The following is a 26,259-nucleotide window of genomic DNA, read 5'->3' as shown; positions in this document are numbered from 1 at the left end:
AATAATTCTGAATTCAGTTTGTTGGAAATGGAGTTGCTGAGGTATGAAAGCAGAATAAAGACATGTTTATTCAAAGTCCGGGAGAGATTGGTGAAAAGAGGTGAACTTGCCTTTTGAAGTTTGCTTTCTGAGGAATCATAATAATACACTGCTGCTCCCCTCTGTTTCCCCAGCTCATATTTAAGTGGATGTTTGCTTAGAAAGGTTGAAAAGTTCTGACCTTTCTTGAGTTGAAGCACCTAATTTAATGGATGAATGCAGGATAAGTTCATGAAACTACTGTGATTTTGTGGCCTTGACTTTTAGAAGTGAGTTGACTCATTGCTTATTTAAAGCTATTCGGAGTGCATCTATGGTCTTGACAGCAGGATTCTCATTAGTCAAAAAGATTAAGTTTTCCCTCATTCTGTAGCATTTTATATTCGATCTTGCTGCTTAATGCGAGAGGTCTTTTTTCCTTACAAGAAGGTGGAAAGGAGAAATCAATGGCTGTATCAAGTTTATACACCAAATACTGAAGTTGTTTAGAAAATTTAATGTACTGCTGCAAAAATAATCTGCCAATCCTGTATTATCTTGCATATACAAGTGAGGCTTTAGAGATATCTTTGAAGAGAGACTTGGAAACCTGTGTAAAAATGGTGTTATTCTCTGTCCTTTTTGATAATAAGAGGTAGAAGGAAAAGAGAATACAAGAGCAGCAGTGTGCCTGAGGTTTGAGACAGTGATTTGCTTAATGGAAGGAAGTGTCTGTTTTTTTCTGATATAGTAGCTATTTCTGCTATTTCCAACTAACTTTTTACCCTTTTTTTTTTTTTTTTTTTAAACACAAACAAACAACAAACCGAGCAGTAAAAATCCTGTCTGTCTTTTTAAGGCTGTTTTGCTGTGTCCCAGATTTGCATGGCATTGAAAAGGTTTCCAGCCTTTTTGGTGCTGAGTAAATAGTTGTTTTCTCACATGAGGAAAAAAGGCTCTGCTTTCTTCATTCTTCTAGCCTGATTCAAAACTTAGTGAAGTAGAAAATAAATACGAAGAAATTACTCTCCTGACAGAAGTTAGGGAGAGATTGAGTTTGGAGTCTGGTCAATGTCTGTGTATTCCAACATTGTCCAGTGAGGAGCAGAGTGTTGAATTGATCCTTATGTGTCCCTCTCAACTCAGGATATCCTATATTGAGCATTGTCTATATTATGTATTTTTAAATGAGTTCTTAAAAAAAGTTTTGATGTAGATTATTAATGTTGAAAATGTCCATACAAAATATGATTGTATATTCTGATAGGTAGGTGCATTGAAATGTTTTGGTGTACTGGTTTTGCAGAACAGGATGGGAGCTTTTAACTGTGCCTTGAATTTCCTGATCTTTCTTCTCAAGAAAGAAACATTTGGAGCCCAGTTCCCCATGGAACCTTATTGTTCCATGCTGGGAAAACACATCTATAAATGCTAAATGCCACACCCATTCTTGATGCTGCTATATAAGGTAGATACTTACCTTGTCCTGAACCTCTCAGTGCTAAGAAAATCAGAATTAACGTCGTGAAATACTGGCAGTCTGGAAAGGAGATCTAATCTTGATCTAATTCTTGATATAATTTTTTTTTTTAAATCCCTCAGGCAGTGGGGAGGAAGGGAAGCTTGAAGGCTGCAAGTTAACTAGTGGTCTGATCAGTTGATAATCGTATCTTGGTTTCACAGTAATGGCAGATAGTAGATTTTTCTGTATGTTAAGACTGAGAGCTCGTTAGACCTGGAAGCATTGAGTGGTTGGGTTTGGGGTTTTTTTTTTCCCGCTTTTTGGTGGTGGTTTTTTGGGGGGAGAGGGAGAAGATGCGAGGAGGTTCCCCCATCAAATCACGATTTCTTGGTTGTTTTCTCTTTGGATATAGTGTTCTTTTAAAAAACTTAAATAACTGCTCTTATCCTAAGAAAATTGCAGGAGAAAGATATGAAATTAATATAAAATGTAGCTAGCTTGGTGAACATAAGAGTGTCTCGTGGAATGGGAGGTAAAATCTGTGTATTGTGATTCAGCAATGTCTTACATGTCATTCTGTTTGCAGGGTTTTTCATAGGCAATTTGTCTATAATTTTTTTTTGCCCTTTTGCAAAGTAGATGATCCTGCATTCTGTTGGCTTGATTTTCTGTAATGTAACCTGACATGCCCAATGATACGAGGTGGTTTGCAGATGTGTGTTACATCAAGTGTTTTTTTTCTTGAAAGCATACACAGTCCTAGTTATCATTGCCTGCCAGCTCTTGCGAAAGATACAAACTGTCTTGTCTTCACAAGGTTTTTTTTCCTTTCTTTCTGATAGCTAACTAACTTGTGTTGAAAACTGCCTCTTGTCTCCCTCCCCCCCTAAGAAAGAATAAAAAGGTTCACTTCAGTAAGTTTAGACTGGCAGTGTGCTTCACAAGGCAGTGGCTGTGGAACAGGAACTTCTGTGCAACTCATTATGCTCTAAATCACAGTAAATGAGCTTCATGTAGTGTTTGGATAGTTTACAGAAACTGAAACAGCCCTGTGAATGAAAGAAGATAGAAAATCTAGAGTTCAGCCACTGAGAATTATCAGGTTACCCGTAGCAGGCTGCATGTAGGGATCATGGTGACTGGTCTAGTGACTGGTTTCAACCCGCCTGTCGTTTCATAGGCAGGGATATCATGCCTTAATACCTAATGTTAAAGCATAAACATCAATTAGCACATTGTTATAAATATTTACATTTCCTAGTTCACAATATAATTATCCTAATAGCCTTTGTTCAAACTGCTGTTTAGGACTTGCATATCAGTTAATGTATCGTGCAAGTAATTATACCTATAGAATCCAGTGGGAGAAAGTAGGTGTGTTTTAACTGCAGTGGTTTAACTGATAATTAGTTTGAAAGTGTTGTAGAAACAAAAAACCCAAAATTATCCAGTACCCTCAAGATACACAGTTGCCCTCATTCCGTCTCTTGAGACAATCTCACCCTATCTGGAAGAGCTCAACTGTGATTGTTTTTGTACACAGTGCAACTAATGGTTAGAGGAGGAAGAACACTAATAGGGGCTGTGTAAGCAAATGGTTGGGTTTTTTAAATTATTTTTAAAGAATTTAGCAGCGTCGCTCTTAAAATAATGTAGCACTTTATTCCTCAAAGGAATGTTGCTTTCATCCCATATAGCTGAGACTATAAGCAAAGCTTTCTTTTGAGGGATACCTCTGGAATTTTTTTCTTCCCTAAACCAATAGATGGAGGGAGGGGATTTATCATTGCAGTTGGGTTTTGTGCAGCACTGGTATCTTTTTATGTATATTTAATAGTGCTGTTAGAAAGGGTCTTTTACAAATAGCCAAGTACCTAAAGTTAAGTGGTATCTGATATTGTGATAGGTGTCTTTAATTTGTAATAGGTTACAGGTGGATAGGATGCCATTCTATTAGGCATTTGGTAATATGTTGTGGGCTGGCATAGTTTTTAACCACAGAGGCCTTGAAATGTAACCATGCTGCATAAGCTGAATGTCCTGTTGATCCTTTTCTTTGTTAGGATTCAACTCCATGTTAGTAAGTCACCAGAAAGTAATATGCACCACTGCATCAGTTGCCTGTGTGTAATAGCCCAAATCCATATTCACCAGACCCTGAAGCATCAAACTTAGTCATTACTATGTTTTATACTTGGAGCAAGTCACTTTTATGAGTGCAGGGGATCCTCTGAGGATCAAGGAAGGCATTCTCGATCTTGTAACCGTTCTTAACTCCTTAGATAATAAGGAAATGGGGATGCTGAAACAGTTAGCATACCTGTAAGCTTGAAAGCCCCTTTGGAAGCCCCTTCAGTTGTGTATTTTTGTGTGTTAGATGAGACTCATATATTTTAAAATCTCTATTTAAAGTAGTTTAGCAATCAAAGGTGACTGATTGAAGAAAATGTTTAAAAGGGCAGAAATCCTTTTTTAGTGACTTAAAATAGTGAAAGTGATATTACAGTGATATCTAACTAAGCTACCATGTAAGTGTTGTTTTCAGTTACTTTTGTTCTGTTGGCAACAGTCTTGGGCATATGTGAAAAGTATTCATGGTACTGCCATCCTGGAGTTGTGGCTATAAGTATGCTGTTATGTAGTATTTGTGGTGGGCATTAAGTGGATGGGATTTGAGGAATGGAGCTGTTTCTCTTACAGGACAAAACAGTAGCTTGTACAAACCCCAGCAGACAAATTGTTGAGCTAAAGAACACTTTGTGGTAGAATTAGGGTGTTGGGGTTTTTTTGTCCACACCCTTCAGTACAAAGCGTCTTTAACTGTAGACAAATGTCATTGTGTACAGCTTCCGTGTACGCCCAGAGTCCAAGGTGCAGCCAAGCAGTGGGACGTACTGGAGGTGGGCTGTGGCTTTGGTTCAGAACTGGTGCCCTGCCGCGGAACACTTCTGTTCTGGTTGGGTGCTTTGTGCTTGTGCTGGAGACGAAGGAACAGTGGTGCAGCTAAGCCTTCAGATGGTGCTGTGTTTTTCTCCATTCACTGGGTTCCTGGCTGATGAGCCCGAGGGGTGTGAGAACAGAGCTATCCTGTCAGCTGAGCACCATCCAGGACTCCTTTGTAAAGAGCATCCTAGGCCACTGTGATATGTACTATGTTGACTGTCATAAGCTCTGACCCTTATTCTTCAGTACTGATGTCGTTGAGGTGATTATATGCATCTGTATAATCTTGTATTTTCAGTATGAGCCATCTTGTGGCAGGTGGTCACATCACATCACTTTTCTTTAAACAAAAATTCAAGTGGAGAAAAATCCTGTAGTTTTAATACTCTAAGGATATTCTACTTTGCAGTTTTTCTTCAGTGACATTTTGAAATAGTGAGCACACACTGAATTAGAGAGGTGGAATTAGATGAAGCTGAAGGTCTCACAGGTAAAAGTATGTTGCATAGTGGCATTTGGAGCTGTAAAGAGCAATATACAGACTGCAAAACTTGTGAGCAAGTGTTCTGTCATAAATGGCTAAAGAAAATCCAGAATGTCAGGATATGAAGGAAATCCAACTTAATTAAAACCACTCAGATTGTTTATATTTTGTTCATTTTGCAAAACAAATGTTGATGGTTGGTGTTGTAAAACTAATGGTGCAGCACAGAATATTCACTCCAAAAGTCCTTTCGTTGTCCTACGTCTGTACAAAGCTAGAAATTGTGGGTTTTGAGTTTTCACACACAGAAAAGAATGTTCCAACACCTGTCTGTAATTGTGGGTGTATGCATTCATAATGCAAAAGGTATGCACTACATAGGAAGATGATTAAGTTAAGGAGGGGATGACACTCAACACATGCATATATGGAAGAAGACTCGTCCTCATTGGTGTAGTTTAGATTAGGCTAAAATTTCTATATGTGAATAAGCAGAGTAGCTGGCAAAATCCAGGTTCATGCCTGGAGCCTTTCAGGCTTTTCGCTCAGTGCTCATCTGCTTGTGCAAGCACAACTCCATCCTCCCACCGCCCTGTGAGGAGGAAGGAGCAGCCTCTGCTGCTGAGGTGTTTTCAGCTCTCTACAAGCGTGCAGGAGACAGCGTTCCTGAGACCGGCTTGCTGCAGCTGAGGAGACAACACTCATAGACCCCCTTTGATTAGGATGTGTCAGTGTTGTCAGGGCAACTGTTAACAGCGGCGTATCATATTTTCTCCGCTTGTGTTGCGTGCTGAATATTTTAGTGTGCTGTAGCTGGAAGAGGTTTGCAGCGAAGAAGGTGCCGCAGCAAGGAATCCGGAGCTGTGGGCTGGGAAACGATTTGAACAGGTTAAGACAGCAGCGAGCAGCATCCAAACCAATGTGACTTTAATTAGGGCTTTTCTTGAAGGTGGGGAAAGACTGCCAGCCTTTCACTACTGAGTGGATGTTGGTATTTGTCAGCTGTTTGCATACTGCTTATCTATAGGGGCTCTCTTACAAGTGCTCAAATGAACAGGCAGTATTGCAGCTAGCTGTGAAGCAGGGGCTGCAGTTTGTTACTTTTTTTTAATAAGCAAGAGGCAACAGCAGCATGCTTGGTTCAACTACTGCCCTCCGACAAGAACGACTAAAGAAGACAAGTGCCAGGCCAAATCCTCCGGCTTTATTCACCATTAACGAAGAGGATGAGCAGCAAAAGAATGGGAATTCCAAAGGACTGAAAGGTATGTTGCAGTTCTGCAGCGCAGTCAGGGCTGTGTGTTGAATACGCTGCACAGCAGGCACGGGATTTTATTAGCTCTTCTTGTGTGCTATAGAGAGTCTGTGAGTGACTGGTGCAGTTTAGTAATGCATATTGGCACCCAGAAGTGCACTGTGCTTGATAGATGGCTGTATCTAAATCCCCTAGATTGTTATGTAGTCATCTGCTTTGATATGAAGAAAATAATACTTTTTAGTTATTAAGCCCATTTTTTTCTGGGAGGATTGAGAGTCCTGCATCAGAAATATATCAGTGAATTTGTGTGTTTTCTTTGATTTCTGTGCACAGTCTGGATAAATAAAAAAGGTGTAAAAAACCTTCTACAAGAAACCTTTTACCTTCTGTAATAAGAAGAGCTGATTGTAGGCTTGGAGAATAGAGAATGCAATACCACCCTGTTATAGAAGGCAGCTTTCCAAAGACAATGTAAAATTAGATATACTTTCGTTCCTGGGCATGAGGTAATTTATTTTGGCAGAGTATAAAAAAATACACATTGTTCAAAGATGCTGACTTTAAGTGCAACACAATTTGTTTAGTTTCTCTACCTGATAAAGAAAAGTATTTGTGATGCTTAGTAAGTGAGTGGTAGTGGCAGAGGGATGCTGATGACTCGTTGATTTACAACAGAGGTCTGTCAAGCCTGCATAGCCACTCTCTATTTTGTATCATGTAATTAATGTTTTCCTCATGGATCCTACTGTTTAAATTCTGTTGGTCTGGCAGGGATCCTGCAACTTAAAATTCTGTTAGTTTCTTGGCTTAAGACAGTGCTTCAAATTTCAAATGTTACCATTCTACCATGTAAGGGGAGAGGCTAGCAAGCATTTAAATAGCAAATTTATAGTATGTATATTTATTAGAGCTGAATAATTTACAGATAACTGGTTGTTTTCTTTTACTTGAAGGAAGAGGATAGCTTGGTAGCTTTAGAAACAAATTCGAAGCTTGGGATTTTCTTGAGTTTGCAGCTTGTTCTTTTTTTCTTATCCACATAGTAATGAGCCTGACAGATTTGAGCATCATGATGAAATGTATATTACAAGTAATTGTTAATGTGCCTAATGTGTTTGGGTCGTGTGTACATAGTTATCTGCTCTTCAGTGTATTTGAAACTGCCCAAATAAAATGGGGATACAAAATATAGTGTGAAAGTACTGAGTTTTTAATGTTTTAAGAAGCAAATTACTTTCCTTTATCACACACTGGATAACTTCCACAGTCAACAGTCCACAAAGATATGAATCAGCAATTTTCCTGGTTTTGTTCAATGGCACTGAGGGTTTCCCAGGGTAAAAGTTCTTTTTGTCTTAGCTAGTGTTTTCTACTTGTAGCAGTTATGCAGATGTGCTTTTTCTTTGCCTTTCTTGTTATAACTGAGGTTCTATTCTTGGGTTTTCCTTTTTTCTTTTGTTGTTGTGAAAATATTAAGTAGATGAATGTGCACAAGAGAACAGACAGCAAACTAACAAGTGTATGTGGTCTTAATATAAAAATGTGGTGGCTTATCTTGAATGCTTCTAGTGAGAAATAGCATAGGAGGGTGTGCAAAATATTTTGCAAGTATACTTATTAATTTTTCTTTTACTAAATACTTAAAATAGCTCATAGTGTCTGTAGAACACCATTGTCACACTGATGGATGTTGTTACTCTGCTGTCCATTTGAATGTGTTATCCATGTTTAGGTGAGTTAGAGCTGGAATTCCTTGTCATGGAGAATGGATGTATTCAAGGGTTGTGTTCTCCCTTCCCTACTCGATACCAAGCAAGTTCACTCCAGTGTAGCTGTGAGTGGAAATGTAAGATGTCATGGAGTCATCTGAGGCTTTCTAGTTGCTTTAATGTCTGATGTCCTGTTGCTACTTTACAGTGTTTGCTTTGTCATAGTTTTTTATTTATCCTGTTTGCTAAGCAAGCACCTGCATCTGTTGCGATTTTTCTTCTTCCCCCGAGCATGTACTAAGTCAGTGCCATCTTCATGGCAGATGGGCTTCATGTTATATTCATCTGCAGTTTCTTTAATCATACTGGACCTGTCTTTGTGCAGCAGGTCAAAACCCAAGAGGTCTTTGATGGATCTTATACTCCAAAGTATTAAAGCATCTTATTCCTCCATTAAGGATATTTGAATATCTTCAGAAGTTTTAAAATTGTCATCGTTTTGGTAGTCCAGATCTTCTCAGAATCCTAAAGCTTGATTAGAGTTTGTATGAGAGTTGGTTTTGTCATCTGGGGAAAAAAAAACTGTTTATGTGGATCATAAAGTGGCTAACATTTGTGAGATTTTCTGTAAATTTAGTTTGATATGAACAATTTATTTTCTTGCCTTTGTCTGTATTGTAATCTGAGAAGTCTGATAGGCAGTGACTTTGTTCCTCCACTGTAAACAAATAATGAACTGAAAATTTGTCAAGGATTCTTTTTTTTCAGTCTGTCACTAACCTTTGTAGCCATGTGCTCCTATTGCTTCCTTTGCTTTGATGTGAATTATATTCACTGCTTTTTTACCTCTCCACTCCCGCACCCTTTCCTCCCTAACTGCTAAATGCATGTTTTTGGAAAACGACTTCTGGATTCTGAATAATGTTGCTACTTTTCTCTGTGTATCAATTAGCTAACTAGTAGTTAGAAAGTTAAGATAATTCTTTTGTTCAATCCATGACTGAGAACCTTCTACAAGTATGAATGTGAATTTTGTATGAGCCTGTGTCTGTCAAGACATTTTTTAATTCTCTGTTAGATTTGACATGTTTGCTGGTTGAAATCATTGATGACATTAGATGAGTGTATGTGGGGGCTGAGACTTTTCTGTTGGTGTTTTTTGATGGGGAACTAATCATTCTTTTGCTAAATATGTTCCTTGGAAATCCTAAAAGCTGTTCATTTTTCTTCACAGGCAACATTCTTATCAAGAAATGAATCTTATCTTGTAGACATTTGTACGGGTTTCTCCCTTGTTTTTGGGTTTGATGTTTTCCTTTTTTTTCCTAATGGATTTGACAGTTTCCTTTAGCTTGAGAGTGTGTCTGTGTGTTTGGGTTGCTTAGGGAGTACTCAAGTTTTATTGCTTTCTTTTGTCATTTTGATAAGATACTAGTTCAACCAAGCAAGCTTCAGGAAGATGCTTAAAACTGAAATTAGTGAGCTCGAGTGCAGAACTGAGTGGAGATCTACAAAATAGCAATTTGGGAAATTCAAATGTAGTCTCAGTGATTTTTTTAAAGAGATGTTTTCATCATTGACTATTAATGAAGGTAAAATTAATGTCTTGTTTGTAAGATAAGAACAATGAGAAGTAACACAGGCATCCAAGTTGTGTGGTACTTAACACAGACTTGTGACTATCCAGACTTCCAGGTAATAAATCCTGCTTACTGTTTCTTAGTTGAAGTCTGAAGGTGAATTGAGGATGAACTACTGGGATCAGCGTCTGCCTACAACCAATCTTACAGGGATATCTGGTCTTGTTCTGTTAAGCAGCCTTAGAAATCACTTCACAGCAAAGTAATAGACTGGTTATTATTATTATTATTTATTTATTTATTTATTACATCCCAAGTGTGCTACTGTGGCAAGGACTGTGTTTTAACTTTTTTGGGATAAGGCCTGCATTTTTGTTGTGTGTCTGTATAGCACCCACTGTGCAGGGTCTTGTGGTCTAGCTGTTGTATGGAAGAACAGTGCAAATAAATGTTACATTGAATTTCCTTTTTTAATGTTATTAACAGCATCTATTCTCGTTTCCTGTTATACTGCACAAGCGCATATAATGTACTATATAGCGCATTCTTCAAATAGAGTTTGTACAGGTTTACAGCAGCTTATTTTGCACTTGAGTTGTTTTTGGTTTTAGTCACCAGCTTTTCAGCAGTTTTACAAGTATTTCCACAAAGAAACCAGGCAAAATAGGCACTGAACCACACACTTAACAGCTTCAATGTTCCTTTAAAGTTTGCATTGTAAAACAAATACTGTTTCTGAGACTGAACGTGTTGTGTGAATGTGGTTCAGTATGTAAATTGCCACAATACATCCAGGTAGATTAGTGTTTTTTGTATTAAACATATCCAACCTGTGTGTGTGAACTTTGGCCTCAGCCATTGTTTGAATTTAGGCAGAAGCAATTCAATTCACTTTAGGATTTCCCTACTCTGCCCTTTGATTTTGTGCAGTATGGATAAAGCCTTAACTCTTACTCAATTTTATGAAATGTTTAAGTGATGCCTCCTCTCCTTCCTCATTGGGGGGAGAAGGTAAATACCTTCTCAGACTATTGATAATGTTGTGTTTGAAGAGTGTGGAAAAGTAATGCTCATATTTCTGGATTATAAATTTGAATAATAACTGAAATTGCTACTGTATGAGACTTACGGCAAATTAGTGAAAAGACTAACAATGGAATCCTTCACCTGCCTGCTTATTTAAAACTGATCAAAGGACTATACCTCTAATCTGCTGAGTGTTGCTCCTAATACCAAGCTAAACATGCATGCTTTAGATCTCTGTACAGTAACACTGTATCTCTGTCATCTTGAAAACAAACAAGAGAAGGGCTTTTTCCAGTCCTTTGGTGCATGGCGGTGGTGTCTGTGATTACCAGCAGATTTTGCTACTGTTGTGTGGGTGGTAATGGTTTTGTGTGATGCTTATTTCAGATGTAAGCTTTGCTTATCCAGGGAGATCAGGGAAATTTCTTCTAATACAACTGTTTACGTGCTTAGTTTCAGCGTTCTGCATGTGTTCAGGAGTATGTATTCCTTGTTAAACCCTGATTTGCTGACTTTGAATTCAGTTGTTATTTTGCTGCTATGTGGCTATACCAAACACAAAACTAAGATACCTGGAAGGAAGAAAAATGTGCCATCTTCAAAGGCATTAAACTGATAGTCTTGGAAAATGAAACTGTATACCTACATAACAGGTACTATGTGGGGTGTGGAAGTATAATCTTATCCCACACTGTGGAGTCTGTGCCTCAGGCTGGATCCAGAATGACAACTTGGTCTCTGGCTTCCACCCCACTTTAAACCAGAAAAACTAGCTGGGATGGTGGTTCTCCCAGCAGAGCCTCTTAACACTAGTCAGCAGGCTGACTTCCAGTTTGATTTGAGCAAACAGTGAGCAACTGTTAAAGGCTGGTGAACTAGCTCACCGAAATCAAATATTGGAGGTCTTCGTGACAGTTGGTGAACTTATCTTGCCCATCTGCATTTAAGACAAAGTTAGGGGAAAGAGTGGGAAGGTACCGGTTCTCATTACAATGCTGGTTGTGTAAATGGGCAGGGCTGAGAACTTGGACAGTGGGGTTTTTCATCCTGTACCTTCCAGGAAGTTTTGCTAATTCTTGTCTAAGCTACTTCTTCCTTGCTGCTAGCCAAGGCCAGAAGAAGAGTCCAAAATTATCTGTGATTTTTCTGGACGTTTATTTAAAATCAACTCTTGAAGTATATTCTTAAAGAACCCCTATATTCATTACCTAATTTGCAGCTGTTGCGGGTGCAGAAGGAAGTTGTGTTTTTTCAGGAAGCTACTACAAAGCTGTCTCCTTTGCAGGATTTCACTGTTCATAGCTGTGGGTGCTGGGTAGCTTAAAACCTCATTTGTAATAAAGACAAAGAGCTCCTAATATGAAGTAATTTATCTGCAATAGAGCAAAGAGACCATGCTGGAAGTCTCAGGGATAGCAGGGAATATGTCTGCAGACCAGTGGAGCAAATCTGATTTGTTCAGTACCTTTGGCTTTCAGAGTGGAAGTCCCGGGTCTGGGGACTGTAGTTGTGTTGTAACACAGTCCGTTCATCAAAGTGTGTGCTGGGATTACTGAGAGCTTATCTATGCTCAGTAAGAATCATCTTACACTTCTAGCTCAGGTCTGTGAGAAGAGGCTTCTACTGCTGATTCCGGAGCATTGTGTTCATATATTTTTGTCAATCGTTTTCATGAGGGGGAAATGGCCTCTGATCTACTCATATGTTCAGGGAGCATACTTGATGTTGAGTGTATACATGGCAGAAGTACAAAATAGTACAACAAATCTTTGAAGTTTAAAATATTTATTAAAAGGAATTCAAGTTAACTTGGCGTGTGAACTGAGGATAATCCCAGTTAGGGAAAAGATTGAATTTTGCAAAGTACCTTTTGTAAGTAAACAGGGTTATTTCAACCAAGATAGAAACGATAACATAGTATTCATCAGAGCTGTCCATGTGAGAACAGGGTGCAGTATTTGGTTTCTATGCTTGCAGGACAGAATACTTGGTTGCAAAAACATACTGGAATTGAACTTAATTTAGGTGGTTCTAAAGGAAGTTTTTCATAAGAAGAAATGCCACTCATGAAAGATTGATAAAAACAGTAGCGTTTCTCCCTTATTCACTGTAAGCACTTTAGAAGTAGTGGCTTCAAAAACCTTGGATTGGGAATATGATTCCAACTGTAGGGAAAACAGAGGTAAAAGGCATGCAGGTTTATGGTACTTTCTTATGGATGAGAGAGAAACATGGAAAGTTGTAGATCTGTCCAAGGGTCTTGAAATACGCTAGGGTCTTGTTACATTCTTGTTTTATCCTGAAAATAAATAGTAAGTTTTCGAGAGTGTTTACAGCATCTAACAGGAAAAAAAGAAGAGCCTGTTTGTAACTTTTAATTTAACAAATTATAAGAATTAACTGAAATCACTTTCAAAATAGTTTCCTTCTGAGTTGTCACACAGCTGCATACAATGTTGCCAATGTTCAGAGTTGTTCTTTTCTGAAAGGCTGTTGAGGATTTCCTTGGGTTTTGTTTTCATGTCTTCTACCAAAAAAAAAAAAAAAGAAAAGAGTTCATTTGAGCACTGACTTGATCTTTGGGATCTCTTCACTATAACCCTCAGGTTAGAACATTTTCTATAGAAAAAAACACCTTTCCCGTCTCACTCTTTGACCCTAATCTGTAGGGTTAATCTTGTTTTATTTGTGTCGGATGTTGTATACAGCAACATGCCATGGGAATGAAATGACAGCAAGAAGCAATGGACCTCTGTGCCCTATCTGTACTGCGCTGCGTATGCCTGGGTAGTATAATGTTTTTATTTTGTGGTGGAAAAATGAGGTAATAATTAGGCACTTATTTTTAGAAGGAATACATTACAGTTAGATTCCTTAATGTCTTTGTGATTGTGGTGTTTTAAGAGTCTTGGCCCTCTTGCTGCTGTTTGCAAGCTTGCTCAGAAACTGCTCTATCCATTCGTACCTTTGAAGTTATCTTCATATCCAGGTATGTAGAAACCTGGCTTTATTTTTAAGAGAAAAACTTATTCTTGTCATATTGAATTCCAGAGAAATTAATAAGCACTAGCCCACAGTGTTGCTTCTGGCCATGAGTGAGTTGTGATGGAACTGCTCGTTATTGGGCTTCTGTGAATCTGTGGGAGTACATAATTTGTCTTCTTCCTGCACAAATTCACGTGTGTACATTTGTTGCTTACTCAGCTACCCATAGAGTACTTTTTGTCCTTTTTATTTTCCCCTGCTTCTTTAAATTTGATCTGTACTTCACAAATGGAGAACTTGTTTTTCTGCTATTTAACAATTCAGAGTTTTAAGTGAAAGCATCTGAAGACTTTTTGTAATATTATCAGAATTCTCTTCAAAAGCGATTTGTATTTCTAAACCATGTTAAGGAATTATTTAAGCCAGTCTACCCAGCCTCAGGCCACAACAGTAATGTACCAGGAGAACAAATGCCACGAAGATTGATGCAATTTGTTCTATTTTAATGAGCTACCTTCACTCACCGAAGGTGCATCTCACAGTGCACTGTTTTCGCAGCCAAGCACTACTTGAAACATGAATTTCACCTGCATTGAGCTGAAGAATAGTATGAGTAGGTGCTGATGATATCCATGGGTCAAATTTGTATAATAAAAGTGAGGGAGGATATGGACAATGTTTAACATGCCAATAAATATGCAGATGAAACATCAGAAATGAAACTAGGGAGTACTCTAAAACTTGGCTTTTCTCATATTGTTACTTGAGGCAAAGTATTTTGAGGAGGACTTGGAATCTTGTGGAATCCTGTGGAATCCTAATTCTATGCAAAATACCCATGTCATTGTTAGATAGCTTTGACTGTGACAGCCATTGAATATCCAAATTGTCCCAAACTCCTTCTTAATGAATCTGTATGTGTAGATGTAGTATAACTACTTGGTCAAACTCCAGGTAGGAATGATTAGGGATAACATGCAGATTGTTTACATTTTCCTTTAATACTAGCAGTTTCAGGTGAGCAGTGCTTGACTGTTAGCTTCACTTTCTCCTTTAAATGATTGCCTTGCTGATAATGGCTAGAATAAACAAAGTTCCAGTAGGCAGGTCCCTGCAGTTTAACCTGGATGCAGGTTTCTCCAGAAAATAGGATTTGTGCCCCTGTACTAGAGAGGGAGACAAGGGGCTTGAAGCAGGTTACGTGAGTGGAAAGTGAATTGCTGTGTAAGTACTGACACAGTCCTGTAGCTGCCCTGTGTATGTTTGTGCTGGGGAAGTGTTGAGTTTTTTTGAGCTAGAATAATACTTTCTGTAGCTTCAATGGGATCATGGTACAAGATTCTCTCTGTCTAATTGTTTGCCAGAAAAAAAGTCCATCCAAGTGTTTGTTCCCTTTTATTAATGCTGGACAAATAGATTATCTTCTAGTTGTTTCAGATCTTTTGATGCCTAGTTTTGCGCTTTAGCTCTGTGGAGGTAACACAGTTTTTCTCAAGGAGCTGCTATGCTTCTGTAGATTTGAGTTCATGTCTAATTTTTAGAGTCTATCTGTGCAGATGTTAACAAGATAAAACTGTATGGAATCAAGAGTTTGAGAAGTCACGCGCAGGTATCTGCTGAAACTGGTGGGAAACAAAATGGGGAAAGCACCAGAGATACCAAAATGTAGAATTCTTCCAGTTGATGACCTTCGCTTAGGAATAAAAAAATGAGTTATCTGAAGTATTCTTCCTTTTCTGATATTAGTGTCTATACAGCTGGCTTCAGGGAAAGTAGGAGTTTCCTGTTAGAAGTCATAGTTGTGGTTTTTCAACTCCATGATTCTGTGATCCAGTAAGCAGTTTTCAGTAGTGTGTGTTGGAGGCCAGATTTACAATCAACTTGGAAGAGGAGGGAAAGAATCAATTTGCTTAGGAGTTGAGTCACCCCAAACCCTCAACAACTCAGGAGAAATACTCAAGGTACTGAAAGTCTCAGAAGGGACTTGATGTACTTGCAGCCTGAACTTGTAGTTTGGCTGCTGGCCACCTGCTCTTCAGTCTTTTTTTCTCTTCTTTAATACTACTATAGTCTGAACCTTCAGTCATGACTACTAATTGGCCTAGTCCATTTCTTGGAGGTTGGTTTTTTCACAGCCAACTTTTGTCTGGGTCTTCCTCTTCTATCTGAAGCAGGCATAGGAACAACCATCCTTTCACAATCTAGCCTGCCAAGTACAGATCTCATCTTCTGAGATCTGCTGCTGGTTTGTTTTTTTTTTTGTTTAGCGCTGGAGGGCTGTTGAACAAAGCTGATGCCACTGCACGCCCCTGCAGCCAGGAAATAATCTGACTGGTACAGTTTTGTCCTCAGAAGAGCCTTGCTGCAGCCTAGTACCATAGCAACCTCCTATTGCATAGTATGCTGTGCTTGTAATGAGCTCTCTTTCCTTATCAGGACTGGGACTGCCTTCTGAAGCATCTAAGGATAGTAGATGACACTGAAAAACATTAAGAAAAATTTTTATTTTCTGTGTGCTGGGACACAATGAGGAAAAAGAGCAAGGAAGTAACATATACTTTCAAAACCAATATTTCTGCTGGATGCCTGAATTCTAACTTAATTGGTGGGAATGTGATCATAGTGCTGATGCCTTGGGTGGAGGCAGTCTGACTAGTTGAAAGTCCGATGAAAGATCCTGGATCTAAAATCTCGTAACATCCTAGAACATACTGTTAAGTGTGCTGAAGAGGCTTGCTTTTTCCATTCTTGAATTCCAGATCTTTTTCAGCTTCATTTTAAACTCATGCGCAAGCAAGACTTATTATAAAAGTGCTGACAGAGCTTGATTCACACTGTTGTATCTTAGTGTACAAAGCTATCTTGTTTCTCAATTCTGCTTCAAAGAGCTTTTCAGAGAGCTGTTTTGGAAACGCAGGTTTATCCAGTTCCAGTTACCTGTCCTTGACATGATAAGTCATCCTTTTAAGCAGCCAATTCTAGCTTTGTTTTTTTTAACTTTTTCAAAATCAATTTCCTCGCTGCCTGCATGCTGAGTCATGCACAGATGAACATGACTATTAAATTTTGACTCGTATGCTAAGACACCATGAATGACATCCAACGTGTCTGAATGGTTTTGGAGACAGAGTCCTGATGTCAGTGGACTTTGCACTTGTTTACACTTCTGAGTGCAGCAGTGGCAGCATGGTGGAAGACAAACTGCTGAACCCTCTTGCCTGTCATTCCTCCTTAAACGTGATGGCTATTTCGTAGAGGAATGTGCACCCCATCTTTAACATGCAGTCCGCACAAATTCTAGACAATGCTGCTTTCACGTTTTGTGTTCGTTCCCTTTCACTAGAAAAATCAAAGTGTCTTTCCTTCACTTTCTTATTCCCTGCAGCAAAGAAAAGAAAAGTAATTTGTGTTTAAAAAAAAAAAAAGAAACAGAAAAAATATCCACCTAACTGAAACCAATCTTCTCTGGCTATCTAGTTATGTTAAACTGCTGTTTTTAGTTGTAGTCTGAAGTGCAAAATAAGAGGGTAAAGGGGTAAAGAAAATGCAGATGGCAGTCACCATCTGTAAACCAGAAAAGGACAGCAACAACCAGCTGCTGAGTGAGGTATTGGCAATAAAATGAGGCTGCAGACCAAGCAGCGTGTGCTTGTTGATATGCCTGGCTTATCAGCATTTGGTATGTTCTTATGCTTCCAATCTGTCTTTCCTGAAATTTTCCCTATTTACTTCTGTCCCAGGATTTTTGTTCACTGGGTTATTCTCATGTTTAAAAAACACAACTGTCAACTAGTTTCTGTTCAAGGAGTTTGCAAGCCTTGCTGTCTCTGGGAGTTACCTGGATTGCTGCTGTAAACCACATTGCAGATGCTTGGTGTCACTCAAGATTGTATGTAGAGTACTTAAATAACTCTAGTCAGCAACTGATGTAGAGCATAGGAAATCAGTATAGTGAAGACTGTGCTCACACTATGGTGATGCTTATGGATGCCTCCTTTTTCTTAGTTTTGTTTAAACACTAACCTTACAGATTTCACTTGTTTGTGGCATCTGCATGATAAGCAACATTCAAAGGCTGAAATATTTAAGGTGACAGGATATGATTTGATCTTCCTCTCCTGAGAAATGAAGAGAGCATCTCCATGATTACAGCATGTTGGAGTACTGAGCAGGCTCCTGACTCTGGAGTTTTCAGAGGTGATTTATGCTCATCTTAGCTCTGCAAGCAGACCCTGCTATTGCCTACCTGTAAAGAGGAGTTCAGTGTGCCTTGCTGCTACTAGCAGTTCCCTTTAGCACTCAGTGAAGATTTAGTTTGAATTTTGAAAGAGTGCTATTCTTTGGTCTTTTGCTTTATACTCCAGGCTTTGATCATGGACTTTTCTTAAACTTGTCCTAAGATTTCTTGTCAAAAAGATCTAGGTAATTGCCAGTAGCAGGCTCTTATCATTTTCCTAGTCCCAGAGGATGAGGCTGTAGCTTCTTGTTATAAATCAAAGGAAGAAGGTTCCGCTGCTGAAATGTGAAAGTCTGCAGGCCAGTTTTTAGAGTTCTCAGACAGAGGTACTTTAGGATGGGTTTTTTTTTTAAGTAAGGGGAACAAAAATATGACCTTGCAAACTTGACCTAGTAAGTTACCAAAAGCTTTAAGAGGGGCATCTGTGTTAGTCAGAGAGGTTACCCTCATCTGATTGTTACGGTTCCCTCTTGTTTGCCTTTGTTATGGCTCTTAGGAAAGTGGTCTGACATAGCACCAGTGAGTCACATAAGCACTTGCTCTTGAAACCATGTAAGCTAACACAGCTTTAGAAAGAAACCAGCTAAGGAGCAACCTGCTGAGATGCTTTACTTTTCTATTTGTGATGTTGGTGACATATGTTTTATCATTTACTAATGACATGATGATACTTCTTATAATGATGCTGTAGAGAAGTTGAAGTGGGTTGGGAGAGTTACTGTGTACTGAGTTACTGTAATAAGCAGGATGTTTTGTACAGTAAGCAGAATCCAACAGTTGTAATTCAAAGTAAGATTTTGAGTTTTTCTCCTTGATTACAAAACCTTTTGTAATGTATGTCTGTGTGGGAGTCAGTTTGCTTATTTTTGAAAGCCTTTGCCCTCCTCCGTTCTCAACCAGTTCTCTGCCACTGAATATCCAATTTGACCTGCTCGTTTTGGACTGAAAATACACACAGATAAGAGGATGGGAGTGAGCAAGAGCCACGAAAGCTAAAGGAAGACATAACAATATATGAAAGCATAGTCTCTGCTTGAGGAAGGCTTGTGTTTTTGTTGTTTTGAAGCATGTGTGTTCTGAGACTGGTTACTAGAAAACCAGTTATTGATTAACAGTGCTTCTGACATCTGTGACAGCCTTTTCACATGAAAATTCTTGTGATTTAGAGAATAACTGGTGGTAAATGTAATGCCTAGTAACATTTACAGGAAACAATCTTTGTTTCTCTCTCTTGGAAGGTGAAACACATTTTTGCAGAACATCCTGACAGTAGTGATTAGAATGGGAGCTTTCCAGTCTGACTCAAATGCTTCAGGCTGTGTAGGGATTATTAAACACTGCTCTGTGGAAAAATAGCCAGCCATTGAGGCTCTAATTACTTGTGACTGAGCAACAGAACACCTACTTCACATTCTGTGTGCAATGTTTTCTCCTTTCCTAATTTACTTGGTTGGCCTTTTGCTTGAATAACCCTTAAATTAGAACAACATTAATTATATACTCCAAAAGGGCTTTATATGTAGTATAACATACTACACAAGGTAATCGGAGATATGTTTTTTTAGTGGACTGTTAGACTGAATGATTGGACTGGATGACCTCAAAGGTCTTTTCCAACTGAACTGTTCTATGATTCTGTATGTATGTATTTGTGATATATGTGTGCGTGTACATATATGACAAAATTCTTTTTTACATAATAAGAACAAAATGATTTACCTGTAAACCTTTTGAGAAGACTTCGCTACTTGTAGGTAGTAAAACATATTGTGAAATTGCTGTCTGCATATGCTTAAACTTTTGCTCTCCATTGTGTGCTTGGATCGTTAAGTGAGAAAATCCAATGAGATCTGGCTTTCCTGTTATATGACACACTGCTGTGCGATTCTATAATGCTGAAGCACCTTCCAGATACCTTTATTTTGTGCTACTCTCAAGCAGTGCAATGCTGGATTATGTTTTATGTTGGTTTTGTTTTTTTTTTAAAGGAGGGGGAAATAAAATGAGGAAAATAAGAAGGGATGTGGTGGTGTCCTGCATGGCTTGAAGATCAATTGGCACTTTCCGCTGAAAGAAATTAATTTGTGTTGGATACGATTCACTGCTGAGTAAGTGGAGCATTGAGGCTTAAGTTAATTGACAGTGGGACCTTTTTGCTGTTTCCCCTGAGCTGTACTCTCTGTGACCTGGTTAGGAAGAGTTAGCATGAGTTGTAGCTGGGTAGAGCTGCTCAAGCGCTGATACTTGTGGTGTAGGGCTGTTTTAATGGGCCACTTGCATAGCATGTTGGTTGTGGTCCACTGAGCTCCGCCTTTCATGTGCCAGCAGAGCCAAAAAGCTCTGTGCTGAGGTGCTGGTGGCCAAGCAGATAGCAAAGAGGGACTGCCTGCCAGGGTGATTTGCTGAGCAGGGCTACTGACACTGTGTTGGATTGCCTATTCATGGACTTGATGAGATGTAGATATCACAGTTGTTACATTCTTTTAAATAGTGAGAATTTCTTTTGGTAAATGTTGTAGATGCAGTGCTCCCTAGTCAGCCTAGGATGCAAATAAATTACAAAATTTTAAAATATTTCCAAATTGTAAATTATTTTAATGTATTTAAAATATTTCACAAATTTTAAAGTAGTTTCATTACCTGTCCAATCCAGGTAAGGCATTATAAAATATTGTAGTGTGTGTTATTATTTTGGTGAAGTACAAGGGCTAAACCTTTTCATCAGTGGTGTTTGTGTTAGTATTCCCACTGTGTCTATAGGTACTTTTTGAGGGCTGTCTTAATGTCAGCTGATACCTAAAGGTTTCTGGAAGCAAGGATCGCTACTGCACCTGTGTTCCTAATCTCAGTCTCTGTGGTAAAATAGAAAGCATTGCTGTGGTGAAGTTCTTAGGGTGAAAGCTGACTTTTTTTTGGCATGAAGAGAAGCCTCTCTCTCTGCATCTGCCCTTATGCAAGTAGGGTAATGTCCTTCACTGTGTACTATAATAGAGGCGTGTTGCAAGTGATCATTGACAAATATTCCAGTACTTTGATTATTTGAGAAAGAAAATAGGTATTGCTAAGGCATTTCACCATGCACAGGTAGACAAAGTAGGAATGCTTCTCTATGGGGGAGATATGTGTCCCTCTTCTTTTTAAAGGGATATTGTCTCTTGGCAAATACAGCTGTAGGCAGATTACTAATGCCAGGTAAACGTGGGAAGTGGTTACAGTATAGATTGCATCACAAGCTCTGGCAGAATGAAACACAAAGCTTGCAGACAGTGATTCTAGATCCTGTTCTTACTCTGTTAAGTCAAACACTTCCCTTCTAAGAGAGCAGGAAAATTCCTACTAGACTGTTGCCTACAGTAGTTAGCTCTACAAATAGCTGAACACTTAATTTTGTAGTCTGCTGTCACAGCTGGAAAGATGTTCTGTGCTATCAGTTGTAGCCCACCTATTAAAGGATTTAGGTATTAAAGGATTCATGGAAAGCTAGACCTGACCTGGGCTCCTTTCTCATAGTCTTTAAAACCTCTTTCAAAGATCTTTTAATAAAGCCATTTCTGAATAGGAGTTGAAACTGTATGAGGAAAAAAAACAAGGTTTACTGACCCTGAGGTATTCAAAACATTGCCTGAGATAGTTGCAACTGAATGATTTGCTCTTTTCAGTGGTGCATGTTTTGCACAGCTATAATCCTGTCCTATGTAGTTGTAACTCATGAGCAGTGCAGAGATAATATGTCGGAAGAAGAGGTGCTATGTGTGGGGAATGTTGAAGTCTGCTGGGCAAGATGCATGGTAAGACTTGTGCAAAACAATTTAAAAAAGCCAATTTTATCCCTGTTGTAATTCTTCTGAAGCAAAGTAAATTGAAAAAGCAGTGAATCTGACCTTCTGTTTCCAGGCTTAGAGCACTTATCTTTTTCTCTTGTTAATGGACTGAAAGCAATTATTAACCTGTTGTGGATCCTCTGGCTTTATTGAACTGAACTGCATATTGCAAGAGGACAATTAGAGGTCTAATTCTTGCTTGAAAGAAAGAACCATACCGTATCCATTTCAAAGAATGAGACCTGAAGCTGCCTTGAAGAAATTGGTGCAAGTTTCTCATCAGCCTTTGAATCCCAGATCCGTTTATCTTCTGAATTAGCAAAGGGTCTGTATAACCTGCTGTCACGTCAGTTATATCTCAAAATAGTAGAGCTATAAAAAGTTTTACAATTTCGTACTGGAGTAAATACTTAAGAAAAAATTTCCTGTCTTGGAAAGTGGGGTATTATTATGTTATTAGGCAACTTGCAGACAGAGAATTTGAAGCAGGACACTTGTCAAATGGTGTGAATCATCCTTCTCCTCACGGCTAAGGCATGCTGGCAGGACTGCAGGCAGTACTGCTTCTGCACAGCCTGATATCATTTGTATGAAAAACCAAAGGGTTTCAGTCCTGAACAACCTGGGCTGCTAGTCAGACAGCAGGGTTCCGTAATATTTAATGGGAAGATAGGTTAAGAGCATCTGGCACAGGGAAGAAAGACCTTATGAAAAAGAGTTATTTCTACTTTAATTGTATTTATTTATTCCTGAAATCTTGCTTTTTCACACTTCATATTTCTTTGAAATAGTTACTGAAATGGTTTTGACTTTGAGAAGATTACACTCTCCATTTACTTGGAGTACTGTCTATTTCTGTGCCACTAGGTCTTCTGACTTTTCTTGTGCTTCAGAGTTTCCCAAAGATCAAAGCTGCATTTACGGGGACTGGAGAGACCATGCTGGACTAGGCCCAGATTCGTTGGGTTTGTTCTTGTGTTGCTGGCAGTAAATGTCTACATTGTTTTTCAGCCATACTATCTGTTTGCTGCACAACTTAAGCTGTAGGGAGCTGGCACTGGATTTTACTCTACTGCATTTATTTTATTGCCAACAAGGCATCATGAGTCAAAGAGGAAAGAGTTAAAATAGTGGATTTTGAATGTCATCCAGAATGTATAAAGCCAGCACTTTCAAACACGAAAGCTAGGAGTGACTGTGCTGATGCAGTTGGCCTGTGCCTGAGAGATAGTATCACAAGATGTTCAGTGATACTCAGTTCTTTCATGTGTAGCCTCTGAAGTCCAAGTGAACTGGTCCCAAAAGTTACTGGTTACCTTTGGAGGCTTTTTTCTTTCCCCCTGCTTTTTGTTTCGTTTATTCTTGTTGTGGTAACTTGTGGAAATGATTCTGCTGCTTACTAGCTGCCTGAAATAACACTTTGGGGAGTAATGACGCTACCTACTCTTGCTACTGAATCGAATACCAAACTGCTGCATGGTTGTTTGGGTTCTATTCACTGTTCCAGTAATTGCTGTGTTTAGTGTGGCTGTTTTGTAAGTCTTTTCCAAATCCATCAGTTCAGAGCTGTTTCCTCAAAGAGTTGTCAAACATGCAGCTTAGGATTTTGTTTACTAGGAGAAAGTCTTGGAGGAAAGGCACACCAGTACGCAAGATGCAATTCCTGAGAGCTCTTACAGAAAGATGCATAGGTGTGTGATCACATCTAGACGCCTATGTGCTTATAACAAAAGTGAATGGGTAGTGTTTCAAAAGGATATGTGTATGCTGTGGATACTGTACAGTAGTTATGCGTGTAACATCTTGTAACATGACACTGAAGCGTTATTTGGGAAAATGTGTGCGTTTCCTAAGGAAAATGTCCTACCCGCTGAACCATTAGCTGTAGCCTGGATTTGTAGAATCTCAAAAATGTTAGTGATAAATATAAATAATTTTCTTTTCATAGTACTAGTTAACTGCATATTATGGCGCTTCAAGCTTCTGGGTTCTGCCCCTGTTTTCATTTTTATTAGTGAAGCCTACATACACTGCTGTGTAATGCTAACTTGTTGTAACTGAAACTTGCCAATTTTCACTCACCAGTGGAAGCGATGATTCTCCTGACAGTCTCCTGCTGAAGAGTGTATCAGGCATTGCTGCCTAAGTGCATAAACATATGGAATAACTCTTAAGTTCTTTCCCCCTCTAGGACATTGGGTAGGAGGGAACCAAATCTCAGACTAGAGTGAATTCCCTCACAACCATTTTATTAATTAAAATTTAATTTAAATTTAATTAAAAATATGAATTAATTAAAAATATGAATTCTGTGGATATAGACCTACCCGAAATCTGAATGTGTACAGTTGTATAACACTTTACAGCAGAAGTGCTTGAAACCAAACTGGCATCCAAAAGCCTCATAACAGCACGGCTGAAGGAAGCTCCTTTGCTTCCTTCAAACTATGTAATCAAATGTGTAATTATGAGTTTAAAAACTGAAAGGATTTATATTACACATTTGTATCATATTATCGGGCACAGAAGGCTTTCTTCTGCATCTAATGAAAGCTGCTTTTTGCTGGGTAAAACAAAATGACTGGGCCCAAAGAGCTGTGGTGAATGGATTTAAATCCAGTCGGCAGCTGATCACGTCATGTTCCCCAAGACTCAGTGTTGGGGCCAGTTCTGTTTAATATCTTTATCAATGACCTGGATGAGGGGATTGAATATACTCTTCCTAAGTTTGCACATGACACCAAGTTGTGTGGGATGTAGATCTTCTTGAGGGCAAGAAGGCTCCACAGAGGAATCTGGACAGGCTGGATTGATGGGCTTAGGCCAACTGTATGGAGTTCAATAAGACCAAGTGCCAGGTCCTGCACTTAGGTCGCAACAACCCCATGCAACGCTACAGGCTTGGGGAAGAGTGGCTGGAAAGCTGCCTGGCAGAAAAGGACCTGGGAGTGCTGGTTGACGACTGCCTGAACATAAGCCAGCGGTGTGTCCAGGTGGCCAAGACGACCAATATCATCCTGGCTTGTATCAGAAATGGTGTGGCCAGCAGGAGTAGGGAAGTGATCATCCCCACATACTCAGCACTGGTGAGGCACACCTCAAATGCTGTGTTCTGTTTTGGGGCCCTCAGTACAAGACAGATGTGGAGGTGCTGGAGCATGTCCAGAGAAGGGCAATGAAGCTGGTGAAGGTCTGGAGAGCAAGTCTTATGAGGAGTGGCATAGGACACTGAGATTGCTTAGTCTGGACAAAAGGAAGCTGAGGGGAAACTACATCACTCTCTATGTGTGAAGCCACATGAAAGGAGGTTGTAGCAAGGTGAGTGTTGGTCTCTTCTCCAAAAAACCAAGCAATAAGACGAGAGGAAACGACTTCAAGTTGCACCAGTAGAGGTTTAGACTGGATATTAGGAAATACTACTTCACTGAAAGGGTTGCTAAGCATTGAAACAGGCTTCCCAGGGAAGTGGTGGAGTCACCATCCCTGGAGGTATTGAAGAGAAGTGTAGATGTGGTGCTTAGGGACATGGTTTAGTGGTGAACTTGGCACTGCTAGGTTAAAGGTTGGACTTGATAACCTTAAAGGTCTTTTCGAACCTACAGATCCTGTGATTCTCTGACTGCCTGGGTCACATAGAGGCCTTGTTCCTGGCAAATAGCTCATGAGAACTTAAAGAAAGGTGTGTTGTTTCTCTTCCTGGAGTGGGAACTGCAGAGCACTTCTGGTATCCGTCAGCTTCTGGCCTATGACCCCGCTGTTCTCTTCTTCTAGCTATACTTTGTCTTAGGCAGGTTGTTCCAGGACGCTGTCAAACTTCTAAAAAGGGCAGGAAAGAACTTTGTTGTTCTTGATCCATTGCACTCAACTCTTTTCAGCAAATGCTCTTCAGTGTTTGAGGAGTGTTTCCAACATAACAGGTTTGCTCTCAGAGTACCAATGCTGTTATTCCATTGTTCTCTTTGGTGTTTATATACTAGCTTGCTTTTGAGTGTGAGGGAATCATCCTGTGTGTGCAGTTGCAGGTCTGCATGATACAGGAAAAGGAGACTTTTACCAAAGCATTAGAAATACACTCACTATTAAGATTCACAAGGCCTTTTTAAAAATTATTATTTTTAAGAAACAAAAAGCCAAGCATTTTTTTGCTACGGAAAGGGGTAAAAGAAGAATAGCTCACATGGTGGGACAGAATCAAAGTCAACAGTGCTTTCAAGGAGCCCTGAATTCCACTTATTCTCATGCCACAGTGAATATTGACTTCTACAGAAAAAAAACACAGGCTGCTTTATTACTGCATTGGGAATGAGGGGGGAAGGGAAGTGACTACTAGTTCATATATTCAGGAGTTTCTTCTGTTAATGTACTAAAAGAATTTCATGTGAACATTGAATCTATAGTGGAAGCATAGGTCTTGTCAGCAGAATTTTCAGCCCTGTAGATGTGATTGCCTCCTAGTTACTTAAAAGACACAGTGAGAAATATCCATTTTTGTTTGGACATGTAAAGAACGGGAAAAAAACCATTGTACATGTATGGTAAACAACTGATATGCTAGTTTTTCATGGGGACATTTACAGACGCCAAAAAGAGAGTGGAAGTTCTGTTTGCAGTTAGTTCCACAGGTGAGCATTACTGACTCAGATGCTGGGGGACTATGTTACTAAATACTAAGCTGTATGTATGTACATGTAAGTGTCTTCTGATGTAGTACTAGTAGACAGAAATATGATGAGAAC

General features: G+C 39.2%; 1 protein-coding gene across 6 annotated transcripts in view; it reads left to right on the top strand.

Moving 5' to 3' along the window:
* The window catches only part of MAP7 (microtubule associated protein 7), a 115,336-nt gene that overhangs the window by 6,225 nt on the left and 82,852 nt on the right, over positions 1–26,259 (top strand). For 2 of the 6 annotated variants that reach the window (XM_054061136.1, XM_054061134.1), the window contains exon 1: positions 5,497–6,172. The exons of 1 other annotated variant lie outside the window; for it this stretch is intronic. In XM_054061136.1, the coding sequence (XP_053917111.1) occupies positions 6,040–6,172 (133 nt within the window). In that variant the 5' untranslated portion in view covers positions 5,497–6,039. Of the gene's footprint in view, positions 1–5,495; positions 6,173–26,259 lie in introns of those variants that run through there. 3 more of the 6 variants (XM_009557472.2, XM_054061138.1, XM_054061135.1) reach the window with 2 other exon arrangements.

Source organism: Cuculus canorus, chromosome 3 (assembly GCF_017976375.1).
Source record: "Cuculus canorus isolate bCucCan1 chromosome 3, bCucCan1.pri, whole genome shotgun sequence".
Classification (NCBI taxonomy): Eukaryota; Metazoa; Chordata; class Aves; order Cuculiformes; family Cuculidae; genus Cuculus; species Cuculus canorus.
The sequence above is the reverse complement of the archived record's forward strand: the minus strand, read 5'-3'. Positions and strand labels throughout refer to the sequence as shown.